Below are 16,241 nucleotides of genomic sequence, written 5' to 3'. Positions count from 1 at the left end.
AATGTTGGTAAACGATTTTATACTTTTTGTTTGCGGTTTCTATAGTTCCGGTTAGACATCGATATTTTTTTTTAGTTAACAACCCTGAATATTTATGTTTAAATATTTTGAAAACTGCACTTTAAGCAAATTTCTTATAAAGCAGTTATTCCCCTGACTGTGAACTTCCAGTAGCTGTAATAGCTTAGCAAAGCATTACAATAAGCTGGCATCATATAACATATGTAGAATTAAATTTCGGGACTTTCCCGAATATAAAACAAGTAAAAAATTGTTTCGCTACCCATTTTTAACAAAAGCATTACATATCAGTATTTTTCCTAAAATATGTTTAATTTATAAACCCAAAACTACAAACACATACCGAAAACTTTAGTTAGTATATCAAGTCAAACGAATTTTTGAACGCCAATTAACCAGCTAATTTAAAAGGCCATCTAAAAGATGTAAATGCAAGTTATATAATTGTGGTATATCAACCAATTTATTCTTAAATAAATGAAATTGTCAACCAGATAATTTAAAAGACCATGTAAAAGTCAACTACTTTGCATTTGTGTATTTTTAAAGAAAAGTTAATAAATTATGGCATATTTAGGAATTTAATCTTAAATAAATTTAAATTTTTTCTTAATAATTAATTTACTCTTAAATCAATTAAAGATCGTTGATTAAACAAATAATTTGTTATCAATAATTCTTTATTACGGCACATTTGAAAACGATCTTCAACCCTGTAGCCTAGTGTAATTGAGTGGAAAATCGTCGACTCTCCGCCGTTGGGCTGTTGGTTGGGTGTGCAACACCAACTCGGTTGGATTTCGTTTGGGATCTGGTTGGCTTTATGTTGGACGAAGTGTTGCGTGCTCAGTTGAAAATCGTTGACGCTGATCGTAAAACGTCTCCGTCCTCAGCGCGTCGCAAAAGCGAAATCGAAAAAAATCGTTGTGAGAGTTTTTCAATCGTAAAATATTGTGTCGTTTTGTGTTTGTTGTCTTTCAATTTCACATCAACGTGCAATTGCCTTCGCTAAAAATATATACGTTTTGCAAACAAAAAGAGTACCAGACTGTGTAAATAAAATACAAATTTAATTAAAATCAAATAGAAGAACCAAAACTAAAATCGCCACGTTCTCGTGTTCTACAAATACGCGTGTACACAAAAGAGCACAAGAAAAGAGCCCACACAATATACTTATAATTAGTTAGTTGCCTGCTGATATTTTAAAACAGATCGTAAACTATATACAAGCAATTTCCTTCACGAAATCGGAATAAATAAATATCGTTGAAAGCGGGTCACAAGCAAAGGAACTAAACCCAAAACTTCCAGTGCGTTTCCAATGTAGCCCTTCATGGATAATTAACACGAGCAGGTTGTGTGACTATATCGCAGTTTCGTGTTAACAACAACAAAAAAAAGTGTTTAAAATTAGCAAAATACATCTAATTATCCTCATTAGTGAATTACGATCAGGTCAAGCCAAAAAAGCCAAGTAGATTTCACATATTACACTTTTGTGTGAGTCACCTACAATATAAATTTTCCGGTGAGTAAAATACTTTTTTATAGACACGATAAGAATAGCGAAATAATATAGTGATATAAGCTTCCTATAAAGGGGCCTGTCACCAATAATATGGAAAATAGTGGAAAAACCCATTGAAAACAATTTGTATTATCTCTCGATTCTCACTCTCTCAAAAAGAGAGCAAAAATCAGGTCAATATATACTTTTTATATACATTTTCCAATTCGTTTTATTTTTTCGCAAATTCCGACGGCAAATACGCATATATTTATTTCGTGGAAAGATTAGTGAGTACAGTGGACACATTTCATAGGGGTTGTTTATGAAAACAGAGCTCGAGCTATCGAGCTAGACCTGTTGCCTAGACACTTCCACTTCCAGATACTTCGGCTGAGTACAGTTACAACTCGGCGTCGGGAGTTCCCGACTTTACTTATAGATTTTTCGGCAAATTTCTGCAACGAGCTGATAAGCTGAAGGTGAAGTGCCTGTTGAAGTATAATTGATCAATTGGTATGCCGGAAATCTGATAGCAAGGTATTAAGTATGCCAGGTTTGCCCGATCAAGAGACAGACACAGACCTTCAGACGCATTTTTTTTTGTTTGTTTGCATTGTGAGTAATACGAAGTTGAGGGAGACAAGTGAATGGGGTCACATGAGGCTGGGTTGGGTTGCTTTTTGGGCGTTGACATGTGTCACGAACCGGCAGCACACAGACACAATCTGAGATGCGATCCCAGATGGTTCCGGGACTTATCTTTGGACAAATATGTAAAGCGGCGACGGGGGCCATGTGATGTCGCTTCATCAAGAGTTCAGTCCAAAAATAAATGAAGTATTTACGCAGTCAATCTTGTTGTTGTTGTGGGTTTCTGCGAATATTCCCATTATCTACGCTCAACTGATAAGATTTTATAGCGCCAACAATGGTTGAGGATGCCACAAATCCCTATTAAAAGCGATGCTATTTAGTTTAAATTCAGAGTTGAAGCTGTTCGGTTTAAAAGAGTTCCAGTAAAAAGCACAATGAATTACTCCAAGTTTGGGTAAAACAAAATACGTTAAAAATAGTTAATAATAAAGCTTATTCAGCAAACGCAGCAGAAGCTAATGACCTAGAAACCAGCAGCAAAAAAAAAACACACACCAACGATAAATCGTTTTAAATTACCATCTCTCGATCGTCGCCTGGCAACAGGAAAGTTGTCGTTTAAAGATCTGTGAAGATTCACAACGTTGAGCTGTTGTTTCGGCTGTTGTAGTCAAGCCAAACAAATAAAAGACCACGATCAAAACCTATAAAAGTGCGACTGAGTCGGGTGGCAACAAAAAAAACAAACAGGGGATAGTGTGCTTCTCTATCATCTGCTCAACGGGGGCAGGTCTCTTCTTCCAAGAAGTTGCCAGGCGGCTTAAGACAGGAAGACAAGCAGACAAAGCGCGAGGGAGACAGAAAGACAGAGCGAAGGAGAGACAGAGGCAAAGCGATCGTGCTGCAGCTATTGTATCTCAAAGATGCGCAGACAAATGAGGTCAAAATCCTTGAGGTTCTTGTCCTTCTGCAGCAAAGCCAGACAGAATGAAGAGAAAGGCAAAGGCAAAGATAGAGAGAGAGAGACAAGACACGAAGGCAGCTTGAGAACTTAATACTCTTGGGTTTATTTGTTGTGCGTCGCTTTGATATTGAGCGACAATTGTCAATCAATTAACTCGACTCGACCAGTCTCGGGGATCTCTATGACTTTGTTGCACTCATTTCACTTAGAGTTATGTAAATACTCGACTGTTCATCAGCAATTCCCATTTAATTACTTGGCTCTTAATTGAAGGCAGCAGGAAATTCCATGTCAATTAAGGAAACAACATGATTGACCCTACCAAAGTTTCACAATTTATTGTGTGCCCAGAAGAAAGTGGAAATATCTCGGCACTATTTCATGGGAACATTTTCTCCTTAACTGCGCATTTAAATGAATGCCAATTTCCATTTGAATTACAATATTACAATTGTGTGTGTTTTAAGCGAGAGCGACGTGCAGTTTCCAGCTATGCGGAAAAGCGTTCAAAAGTCGAACGTACTCAAAGTCAATTGACAGCAGATTTACATGGAAATGACGCTAAATGTGCATAATGTTAACTCAAATCAAATAAATAAATTCCAATTCAATTACAGCTAAAAATAAAAAGTCATGATTTGTTATTCGCTAAAGCCGGTTTGCTAACGAGCTTAAAATCTTTGCCAATTTCTGAAAACATGCCGAGTTGTAATTCTGCGGTATTTTTAATGGGATTTCCCTTATACCAATAAGGGATAATTGTCGACTTAAGTATAAGTTTACTATTAGCCAAGTCCATCTGTCCGTCTGTCCCTATGATCACCTTGATCTCAGGGACTATAAGAAAGCGTTTTCATTTTATTTTTTGACACCCCTTGTTATATCAATATACCAAATATACATTATGGTATATTTCAGTATTTTCTAGTATAAATAATGCACTATATTTAAATGGTAATACCGCACTCTTTTGATCACATTCGACTTTAACCAAAGATCTCAGAAAGTATAAGAAAAATCGTTATATCAAGATACCAAATAAATATTTCAGTATATCTCAATACCTTTCTGGTATTTTATTTTATTTAGTATATTCAAATAAAACCGCACTTTTTTGCTCACACTCGACTGTAGACAAAGATCTCAGAGACTATAAGAGAAAGCGCTATAATTTTTTTTGGCAGCACTTGTTATATCAATATACCAAACAAACATTTCAGTATATTTCAATAGCTTTCTGGTGTACATATTTAGTATATTTAAATGATAATACCTCCCTCTTTCTTACTTATTGGTTTTTAGAGAAATGACCCTGAACTAATTTTTGAAAGCATTCAATTCTAGGAAGATGAATAATTAAAAGACTTTAAATTTAGTCCATACATTTTGCCATAATATAAAGACTATATAGCTCAGTTTATTTATTTTGTCATGACGCACATGCCACGTAATAATAATGCTCTCTTTAAGCGACGTTACAGGGTATGTTTGCAGAAGCTGTTTTCTTAAGAATTTGCGTGCTTGACAGTTGGTTCTTGGTCACGTGTGGCATTTAGCCTCGAGACTGATAAATGCATGGCTTGTCAAAAAAAAATATACCCGAACTAAGAGTGAAAGAGGCACACCTGCCACGTGGTTGGATCAGAGTGCATCGGTTTGATAGACCGCAGATACTCAAAAGATACTTTTGTCCGAGGGCCAAATAGTCGGCCAAGTTCAATAGAACTGTTGATCTGGCCATGCTCTGAAAAATTCATTCGCTTTTCAACAACGCAAATTTTAATGTATCTGTTGTTCTTGTTGCCTTTTCTTCGTTTTTTTTTTTTTTTTGTGTGTGTGTCGTTTTTGCGTTGTCGAATTTTCCGCTCGTTCGTTTTTGCCGATTTGAAAGCTGGCAGTTTTGGTGGAAGCGTCAAGGCGATCGGACGAGATCGTTGAGAGGTGCGAGAGATAAAGAAAAATAAAAGCATTGACGTTAACGGGAACTTTTATCTCTAAGATACTCGCGATATAAGAATATACTCTGTGGACGATCGAAAGTTGTGCAGAATTTTCCGGTTTTGCGACACAAACTATTTAAAATAGCATAATAAATATTTTCGGATTTACATAAACTATATAAATATAATTTTGAAACATTTTTGGAAATTAAAAATAAATATTGTGAACAACTCAGCTGAGTGAGTATCTTTCAGATACTCTGAATAGATGTCGCCAGACTATTGCAAGAGGTAAACGAACTGATCGTAAATGTGCTAAATGGATCACGAATCACTTTATATAAATCGAATGAAAGCATTTCGATTTAAATATCTGGGATTTGCAATTAAAAGTGACACCCACCCCACAGTGACATTGACATTTTCATTAGAAGGAAAGTAGGGAAAAGCAAACAGCTGATCGCATAATAATAGTAGAATGTGATAAATGCCCAGGCAAAGCAAATAAACAAAAATATATTCTAAACTTAACTTTGTTGTGAATAGCATTCTAATTTGCAAATTTCAAACGGAAACGTGTGTGGTAATAGAGTGTGAATTTCTGGCCAAACATTAGCTTTGGGAATGGGATAATAATTAAATTGTTTAAATAACAATTGCATTGAAAAACAGTTTTAATTTAGGGTGATTTCACTTCTATGTTTCTGTACTTTAGACTTATCATCTGAAAATCCCACATTGTCAGACAGATTAAACACTGATTAATGTTTCATTAACAATTCACATCAGCTGATAGAAGTATATATATTCTATAAATATGAGAGCGTGTTCAGCTGTTAATTGCGTATTTAATAGCATCCATAAATACGAAGATTTTTGAATTCCCCGCTAAAGTGTTAATCACGCGACAATCCAAAGACGCATGCGTTAACCGAGTGTAATCTTCAAGAAACAATTGATTATGCCACAAGTCAGAGGATGTCAATATTAGTATTGATCACTCTGTATAGAGATAGATTATAATTCTAAAATCAACAAAAAAATCTTGAATCATGCTGAAATCATTGAAATATTGAAACTAGAATCTAGCAGCCACAATACCAGGATTTAGATCTATATTTTAGTGCAAGGAAATTCTAGTATTCGCTCTACTTTTTTTTGGTAATTCCTGGTTTAAGATTTTTACTTTGATATCATGCACAATATTTTAATGAAAAAAGAAGAAATAATTGAATTTAAGAAATATTGGAATCTTAGACTAGATTTTTAAAGTGCAGAAGAATAACATTGTGCCTCCAAAAACTTTATGTAAGGAGGCCTCTCCGACCCTATAAAGTATATATATTCTTGATCAACGTCAGCCGAGATGATTTAGCCATGTCCGTCTGACTGTATAAACACCTAGATCTCAGAGTCTATAAGAGATATAGATAAAAAATATTTTTTCAACAGCACTTCATCAAGTTAGCTTCAAATTTTTGGCATGACTATTTTCGCGCATGTCGATATACCAAATATAGCCTTTGGTATATTTTTTAGTATTTTGCGGTTTATTAATTTTATATTTTCAAAAATCAACCCCGCATTGATTGGCTAATTCAGTTTTGATTGGTAACTATGATTCAAGATTACAATTTTTTTTTTCAGAACTTCTTTACATTGAAATCTTCTTTTGAGAATTTGTTGTAAGATAGGAAAGTTTTCAAGACTTAAAGGTTTTTTGTTAGAACGTATTTTTTCTCTGCATAAGTAGCTTCATTTTACAAAGAATATTTTCCAAGTAATATTTCATTTTTAATATAATCTAGAGGGTATCTCTCTATAGATTATACTCGAGTGTTTTCGCTAGTTTACAATTACAAACGGAAGCCACGTGCGCATCATTGAGAACTCCCTTCAGCAGTTCTATGTCTGCTTTCAGTCTGAGCATTCGCCACACAAATAATACGATCCATTGTAATAATGATAAAGTTGATGATGATTGTGTTGTTTTATAAGACCCATTTGCAGTTGCATTTGCATAAGATTACGAGTGTTTCGTATCCTGAAGTGAATGCAGTTTATTATTACAAAATTGCCGCATTTGCTTAGTTGTCATTAACATTTTGTGTTCGTGTCTGAGTTAACTTGGCTTATCAGCCACTTCACGTCGACGCGTGGCATCAGCAAAGTTTGCAGTTTTTTTTTCTTTTCGTTTTCGTGGATCGTATAACTGTTCAGTTCGTAATTGATTAACAACGGGACGAACTTACAATATTGCACATTTCATTTGCATATTTATTTATTTCAAATTTGTATTTCTATTCGCCAAGTTTGCGGTTTCCATTCAGCATAAATTGAGGTTCCCACGTCAGCGACAGCAGGTTGTTTTTTTTTTAGTTTTTTGCTTGTTACCAAGTGAATACTTATAACCGTTGCCAGTGTTGAATTATTTATGAGCCACTATCTAAGTAGACGAGATATCGGTCGAACTACAAACACTTATAGCTATTACCTGTTTATCGGTTAAAGTTCTGAGCACGTGGATCACATGCTGTGTTATGAGTGTTGTTTTGGGAAAATTTTTCAGTAATATTTTCTCAGGTATTGTATATTTATTGAATAATAAATTAAAATACAAACTGCCTATCCCAAATACAGGGCAACCACAAGTCGAGCACGCCAACCAATTTTAAATATTTATTACTCGACTTTTGAGATTTCTTTCTAGAACAAGTTCATAAATTTTTATTATTGTTGGGAAAATTCGCTCTCATTTAAATACGTATTTAATTTATAGTCGGTCTAACAAAGAATTCATGAAATGTTGAAGGAATCGCTATATAAATTGATTGAGCTACGCTACTAATTGCGATACAATGAATTTTTATGAAATAGAACTCGTATAAATTAAAAATTGATTACTTATTTGTTTATCTCTCGAGAGTTTTCATATGATATCATATTTAAAAAAAAAGAACCACAGCTGCTCAAACGGAATAAATGCCATGAACCATAAAACATTACATAAAGTGCAATCTTATCAATATATATACATTACTTATATGTCTGGACTGACAGTCGACATATTGAGCACAGAGTTTTGCTATCGTTGAATTCAAATATTTGAACGAAGCTTAGTTGATTGATTAGAAGACAAACAAGCGCACATTTATGGCCAGTAGCTGGCTATATATTACAGTAATACTCGTATTAGTTACCGCATAATATCTGGCTAGAAGACCGCACTTTGAACTCTATATAAATCGGCTAGAGACGCTGTCAAGATCCTAAGCACAAAAACAACTCTCTGTTTGCATCATATAAACAAAGATGATAACGTTAATATGTGTTAATTTGGTGCAGTTGGCAGCAAAGACGTCAAAGATCTGAGGCTCGAGGGAATTACGGGGATTAAATGCTTTAGTGTCTATTTTGAAACAGTTTACTCAACCGTTAGTTATTGACGTCATAGCGAACTTCTGGCTAAAATCTACGTCTGTTTGTCAGCTCTGATCTGATTGGCAGTTCTATGATGGACAGTTCTTTTAATTGGCCTTGATCTTCCTGCAACTACCTCTAGCTAGTAAAACATCATATATCAATCTTAACACTACATCAGCCTTCAAAGGGTTGAGTTTTATTTTCATTTTGCATTTCTGTGTTTATTTGCACAAGCCAAAGAAAATGAAATACATTTCACTTTTGGTTCATTGCAAGTCACAAAAATATTTATTGCCAGTAGCTACAGTCTCATCCATCAGTTATCGAACAGCTTCAACTGCTTGCATGTTAATAATACTTATTAAATGCAAATTGCTTAGTGAATTATTATTTTAATTGTTTCGATTGAAAAACGTTAACGACACAAAGTACTAGTTATAATAATACCGATAACTCATTCTATTAAAAACATGTTTCCATACGTGAGTAAGTTTTTTTTAAAGCTATGAGTAAGGAAAGAAAAATATGATAAGCTGGGTTTAAACTGAATTCGACTTCTTAGGAAAAACCACAAAGATGTGTGCAACGAAATTTTGAAATATTTTGATCACTTTTAAAAGTTTGAAATCGTTGACTGTACGGTTTAATATGTTTTCTTATCCGCTACCGATAGGGTAGAAGAGTATTATAACTGTGTACCTCCAGGAAATTGTATGTAACAAACAGAATTAGGCATTTCCGTCTCTATAAAGTATATAAAAATGGAAGAAGTTATTTAAAAAATGCTTTTGTATGGGCAAAAACGCCTTTATACTGTGAGTCTTATTTGCTTTGGCTAAGAATCTGGTATAATTGTGGCAATATGGCATATTTTGAATTTAGTACTATATTAATATACCAAATCTAGTCTTTGGTATATTTTTCGTAATTTTGTGGTACATTAATTTGTTATATTTTAAAATTAATACCGCACTGTTTGGTTTTTATTCACAATAAGCTGCGTGTATCTCACAGTCGAGCACACTCGACAGTAGCTTTTCTACTTGTTTCACTTTTAAAAGTTTCAAATCGATGACTGTACAGCTTAATAGTTTTCCTATGAATTAAGATAATATGTTTATTCAAACTTAAAACAATTTTGAATTCTGATGAATCAATCATTTTTGCACTTGGAATATTTATCTAGAATTGACAAATAGTTCAAGTGGTTTTTCGTCAATTCAAATTGCCAATAAATCACTGACTTTTGCTCTTTGCTCTGAGTGTATGAAATTGGAATTCTCCAGCAAGTGCTAGTTATTCATTTCCTCGTGAAACAAGCTGACAACAGCAGCATCACAAGATGTCGTTCATTGCTGCTCCAATTAGTGTGTCTCGGTCATCACTTGACAAGACGTCAGCCAGAAATGGGACGACACCAAACCAATCAATTGGCCCCTCACTTACTCATATTTCATATGACTCGGCGCGCGTGCGCCTTTTAAATAAACAAAGTCTGCGACTGGAAGCAGCTTGATTGTTGATTTTTGTGTAGTCTGGATAATCTAGCTAACTGTTGGTGGGTGTCGCGATGTCTGCGGTTTTGCAAAATGCCGACGAATCGCAATATAATTGCAATAATAAACAAAGTTTGTGAATTGAATGGACTTTAGACGCCGCTTTCTTTGTATTATTATTACGAGTATTTATGCCAGACTAAATACAACAATTCTTTTTTCTACACTTTGCAGTTCTTCAAATGGGTTGACTTGTGACATTTAAGCTTCCTGGACCCGGGAAACAAAAGGTAAGCCAAGAAAAAATAATTAAATTTAACTACACACTAAAAATGTAGTCTATATAATTTATAATAAAAACGTAAAAAAAAATTCGTTTACCCCAGATTTGATTATAGTTCAGTGTTGACGGATTCAACAGCTTTCCAAGTTTTGCAAATGTATTTTACAGATAGTTTTCAACAAGCTAAACGAAAAATCGAGTGAATTAATTCGCTTGCATGAATTTTCTCAATATTACGCTATTCCACGTGTCAGTGATTTCCGATACCCAAAACACTCCCCTCTTTCAGCACAACGCGTCAACAACGGGGCGTATGCGCATTATTTGGAATTTGTTTATCTTGTCCGCTTTGTAGTAGTACAAGTTGAATTTCCAATTGAAAATTCTAATTACAAGCGGATTCAGATTCAGATTCAGATTGCGAAAAGAGAACAGGCACCGTTACACATATCTCTGGCCTTGATATACAAATTTTTTACCACACATATTAAAGATACAATTTAAAAATGGGGCGAGGCATGTGTTTTTTCTTTGCGGGTTTTAACTGTAGCCTAATAAAGCTTAACTTTCGTTTACTCAACGCACCTATATTCACACTTGTGGCACAAATATCCATATACTAACTCGGTTAAACATGGAACAGGTGGAACATTGCCTCACAGTGGGGCAGCTGTTGCCATAAAAAGAAATTTGCTACTCATGATCCACTTGGCGGGCTATAAAATAAATTTATTAGTTTTACAAATGCGCCCAAAATGTGTTTACCTATATACATATTTTTTTTTTTTGCGAAAATGCGAAAGGGAAATGTGCCAAGTGCGTACGAATGAGATCAAGTATAGGTGGAAATACTTTCTACATAAAGTAGATCGATTATGGTCATAAATAAATCCGAGTATGGACTTTTAGTGATATTTCAAAAATTGTAGCAGCATCTTCATAAATTTAACAAAGATAAATTGTAAATCGATTTAAATCCGAAAATTGTTTATTTGTATTGCACAAAGAATTTTGTTTAACGCAAATGTTTAGATAAATCGAAAAGTAATTATTGCTTTTCTTCGCTTAAGACGTCATCGATATATTTATTTATTTGGTACTATCTTTTTTTGCTCTTGCAGGGATATATATAATTGAACCTATGTAAATCGAATCTATTCGCAAAAGACTCAGCTCAGCTGCTACTGGACCTAGCAGCACTTCATCTAGCACCACCCAAAACACCACAATAGCAACAACAATAAAACCCACTTAACAATTCAACAGAAGCAACAATCAAATTCACACACACATCACTTCAATTGAGAACCATTTGGATTACTGCCCAAGAGCAGCGACACCACCACCCATGAACCAAAAGGCCGTTTCGCTTAACAGCGCGGCCACCGTGATCACCATCATCATCCCAAGCAACACCATCAGCAGCGGCAGCCACAAGATCCATCTGCATCCTGGCCTAACTCTCAGCAAACTGGGCCACTCCTACGCCGCCAGAGCCGATCTAAATTATTGCGAGTGAAGCGTTTTTAAACCCTAACTAACACCTCAAGACAGTTTCTGAGCAAAAAAGATCCTTGAGAGCAAAGAGCAATCGATCGCTTTGTTATTTTCCCCTTTGGCCGAAAGCAGCCTCAAGACGGACGGAACCATGTTGAAAGTCGTTGGTGCATCATGGCAAAAAACACGGATAGGGACGTACATATTAATCGGAGCCGGTTTACTGGTGATTGGTGCGTTCTTTGTCGGTTACATGGAGCGTCCAGAATACGATGGCACCTACTGTGCCACCGCATACTGGACCAAGAAGTTCGGCTATCAAATTGAGAATTGGAAGCAACAAAACGATTTGGTTAACATACCCAAGGGCGTGGCACGCATATGCTATAAGGATTCTGTCTACGAGAATGGGTAAGTTGGAGTTTAGACTTTATGTTAACTAGTCTTTTAATCAAGTAACTGTGTTTTAGGAGTGTTTCGAAGAAATTGTTTTTTAACCATGTATATTCGTCTTTGAATTCGATGTAAAAATTGCTTCCTCCTAGCTGTTACCTATATTATGTCAGTTAGTCAGTCAAGGCAAACTTCAGAAACTTCAGCTTGTCTTTTAATTCATATCTTTTGGGTAATTGGGTCTTTGCGATTCATTTTAGTCTTTATGAAGCTCGATATCTTGTGTTAATATTGCAGCCTCCCAACTCTTAACTCTTCTCCCAAGCATTTATAAGTCAGTAAAGATAGAATTGAACAGTTTTCAGAAGAACTTTCTATTTGTTGGTTGAATGATTTCTTTAGAATTGATGGTGTACAAATCAAAACTGTAGCCTCCTAGGTCTGACCTCTTAGCCTATAAGTTTGGTTCATTTAGGAAGTTAGTACCTTGGGAAACTTTTAAATATGTATAAATAGAGATCCAATCAGTCAACTCATGCTTCATTTCTTCCCTAATTTAACAGTTGGGCACAAATTGAAGTGGAAACGCAACGTAGTTATCCGGACTCAGTGCAGGCTTATGCTGCTGGCTTGCTGGAGGGTTCACTCACCTGGAAGAACATCTACAACCAGTGGACCAAGTAAGTTCCGCTTCCGCTGTAATAAGAAACCCTGCTAATCTGCCATGTTATTCATTGCAGCACCATATCCTCTTCCTGCCAGCGGGATGAGAGTTCCGGCAAGTTCTGCGAGTGGCTGCGCGAGCTGCTAACTAACAACTTTGAGCAGATGAAGGCGCAGGCGACGGCTCATGCCGAGCATGATCATTACTGGCATCAAGTGCATTTATTCCTCAGTCAACTGGAGGGCATGGAGAGCGGTTATATACGCGGTGCAACCCGAGCACGTTCCGATCTGGAGGAGGAGATTTCACTTCCCGATTTCCTGCTGATGAATGCAGCGGCTGATATACAGGATCTGAAGATCTACTACGAGAACTATGTGCTCGCCAATGGCACCAGCGATGGCAGCAATGGCAATAAGAACTTCTTTCTGCCCAGTGCCTCAATGCTGACGCGCATCATCCGACCGGATCAGACGCCGCAATCGTTGCAGGCGCTGCAGCTGCTCTTTGGTCACAGCACGGCGGGGAGCTATTCGTCCATGTTGCGCATACAGAAGCGCTACAAGTTCCATTATCACTTCGCGCCCGATACACGCAGCAATACGGTTCCCGGTGTAGACATTACGTTCACGGGATATCCAGGCATTCTTGGCTCCACGGATGACTTCTATGTGGTCAAGGGCAGGCAGGTGCAATCGATTGTTGGCGGCGTGGGCATCAAGAACGAGAATCTGGCCCTTTGGAAGGATGTCAAGGTGGAGCAGATGGTGCCGCTTGTGGCACGTGTCATGGCCGCCAATCGCATTGCCCAGAATCGACGCACTTGGGCGCGTGCCATGTCCCGACATCCGTTCACCGGTGCCAAGCAATGGATTAGCGTGGATCTCAACAAGCTGGGAGCTCAGGATAATCTGTACAACACACTCGATGCCGATGAGAAGCATGACGATGCTGCAGTCGCAGTGAATGAGAAGGATAATGCTGCCATCAGTGAGCGACATGATCAGTTAAAGAGCATGGTCTGGATACTGGAACAATTGCCGGGACGTGTGCACAGCAAGGATGTCACTGAGAACTTCATCTTGGCCGGCAACACCAGCTGGCTGGCCAATGGCATGCCCTACTTCGACGACATCTTGGAGGCCAGCGGCATTTCGCGTGACAACTATAGCCAAGATCAGGAGCTAACGCCTGCCGATGAGGCAGAGCTAACCACACTGGAGGCTGTGGATAAGTATCTGCGCAAACGTGGCTTCCGAGGTGATCTGCTCGGAGATGAGTCCATTGCGTATGGCAACATCGACCTCAAGCTCTTTTCCTACAATGCTCGCTTGGGCATCAGCGATTATAAGGCGTTTGCTGGACCAATCTTTCTCAGATTGCAGCATCCCCAGCCTCGAACGCCGGAGGAGAGTCAGCTGCAAGCGGAGGGTCAGGCCGTGCCTGCTGCCATTGGCGATGAGCGTCTGAGCGTAGCCGTAGACGATGCATCTACTTTGGCCGAGATGGAACTGATTACGGAGCGGCGTCCGGTGCGTAATGACATGCGGGCGATTGCCATGCGAAAGATTGGCAGTGGTCCGTTTAAATGGTCAGATATGACCAGCTCGGATGATGCCAATCACGAAGGACATCCGGATGAGTGGAACTTTGACAAGGTGTCGCCCAGGTGGGCCTGGTGATCGATCATGGGTGAATAGTTCTCCAGAGAATTTTTATATGTATAGATCACAATAGTACCGAATTCCAATCGAATTTTAAACTCGACAACAAAAAAACCAAAACCTGCGAAGCAATAATTGTGCTAGATTCGTAATATTCGTCATTTGTGTGTTCCTAGTTGATAAATTGTCGTTTGTAGAAAATGAAATCAATTGTGTTGCGTCCATTAGTCATAAATTTTAGTTGTGCCCGTCTATTCAATGTCAATTATTGTCTTCCAGTCTACACTATTTTAAACATGTAACCCCATATCCTCAAATTTTAGTAAATAATAATTTAAATAAATGAAAACGGAAACCAGAATTAAATGGCCTTTTTGTATTAAAGAACAAACAAAGGAGAAGTGATGACAATTTGAATAGTCGTTAAAATATAACGCGTATATCAATTAGTCTTGGACAGTAAACCAGCTGTTGGATCTACATATGTTCATGGCATGCAGCTTTTGAATGAGTGTATTCATATTGACTTCGCGAGACGTGAAAAAATACCAATAGCATTTTCTCGTTAATTTTAGGGCTTCCAACGGCCGTCACTTACCAATCTGTTTTATTTCCAATAGAAAGGTAAAAGATACCAACTCACTTTTGAACTCGTATTTATTTAGATACTTTATCATAGTTTTCGAAATTGTTCCACTACACGCTGAGAAGAAATATTCTTCACGACTTCTAAACTTGTACGCGTCTTTTCACCCGCGTTTTGGAAAAATACTAATATACCATATGAAGTGTTACCATGTCGCTGCTATGGGGATGTCTGCAATTTGGTATATTTATGCATTAAAACGTAAATTTCGAAACTCAACTTGCGGTCACGCTGTTCGCTTAAGGTTGGTTCGTCCGCTAATAAATTTATTTTTATAATTAAATGTGGATGTAAGGCAAATAAAATACATACGAATCTTTCTCCGCATATCCGGCAATCTACACATCGTGTGCAATTTGTGAAAAACGATTAAAATATAAACATAATTCGTCAATTGTCCATCGTCCAATTGCGTGTTTCACTGTTACGGCAAAAGGAAAGCGCAAATGAAAAAATATATACACACAGGCAGAAGCAGCAAAACGGAGCATCGTACCAAAGCACCTTTTAAGGCGGCGCATGCTCATCAACGGCGCTGTAGTGGCATTTGATGCGTTAAACCCGTGTGAATTTAATTGTAAAGTTACAGAAATTCGTGTGCGTGCAAAGAAATGACAAATTAATTATAAAAAGTGCAGACAGCAGGCAAAATACTGCAGAAGTGGTAGTGGAGCAGGGGGGCAACAAATCGACCAGCCAAGAGCCAAGAAATCAACAGTGCTGTGAAAAAATGAGCGGCACAACTAGCGCTACGCAACACTGGCTGCCTATAGCTGTCCCACTCATACGCATGCGGGTGGCCGTGTTTGTTTGTGGGCTAGTTTAGCCATCTGTTTTGATTTTCTCTTCTTAAAATTAAGCGCGCGAAAGGGGTGCGCGTGTACGTACTTTCTTTCTCTCACTTTATAAATGTGTAGGCGTGCTATGTTTGTGTTTGTGTTTGTGTGTGCCTATGTGTGTATCGCAATTTACTCCGCGCGCGCTTTTGATAATTGATAAGCCCTGTTTGTGTATCTTAAATTAATTCGACAATAACAACACACACACATGTTGCACATGCTGTTTTTTTTGCCGCCATTGCGATACATGTACTCGTGTGTTATTGCTATCTATGTGTGTGAATTTTTATTGTTGTATCTTTAC

General features: G+C 37.4%; 1 protein-coding gene and 1 long non-coding RNA gene across 3 annotated transcripts; one reads left to right on the top strand and one right to left on the bottom strand.

The window, feature by feature from the left end:
* Nucleotides 1-869: 869 nt before the first annotated feature.
* On the top strand, nt 870-14,814 carry LOC132790013 (putative phospholipase B-like lamina ancestor). Of its 2 annotated transcripts, none has more exons than XM_060798420.1 (5): nt 870-1,552; nt 10,186-10,241; nt 11,356-12,142; nt 12,688-12,804; nt 12,865-14,814. In XM_060798420.1, the coding sequence occupies exons 3-5, from the start codon at nt 11,883-11,885 to the stop codon at nt 14,468-14,470; spliced, it is 1,983 nt and encodes a 660-aa protein (XP_060654403.1). In that variant the 5' UTR covers nt 870-1,552; nt 10,186-10,241; nt 11,356-11,882; the 3' UTR covers nt 14,471-14,814. The 2 variants fall into 2 exon arrangements, with proteins under 2 accessions (XP_060654403.1, XP_060654404.1); XM_060798421.1 differs by lacking the exon at nt 870-1,552 and adding an exon at nt 5,205-5,323.
* A 294-nt stretch (nt 14,815-15,108) lies between these two features.
* Nucleotides 15,109-15,756, bottom strand: LOC132794178 (uncharacterized). Its single transcript, XR_009633191.1, has 3 exons — nt 15,595-15,756; nt 15,411-15,519; nt 15,109-15,355 (listed from the first exon to the last, which is right to left on the bottom strand). It is a non-coding gene; the product is annotated as an uncharacterized LOC132794178 (long non-coding RNA).
* Nucleotides 15,757-16,241: the final 485 nt, after the last annotated feature.

Source organism: Drosophila nasuta, chromosome 3 (assembly GCF_023558535.2).
Source record: "Drosophila nasuta strain 15112-1781.00 chromosome 3, ASM2355853v1, whole genome shotgun sequence".
In the NCBI taxonomy this organism is placed as follows: domain Eukaryota; kingdom Metazoa; phylum Arthropoda; class Insecta; order Diptera; family Drosophilidae; genus Drosophila; species Drosophila nasuta.
Note: the sequence above shows the minus strand (reverse complement) of the source record. Positions and strands in the feature narration are given on the sequence as shown.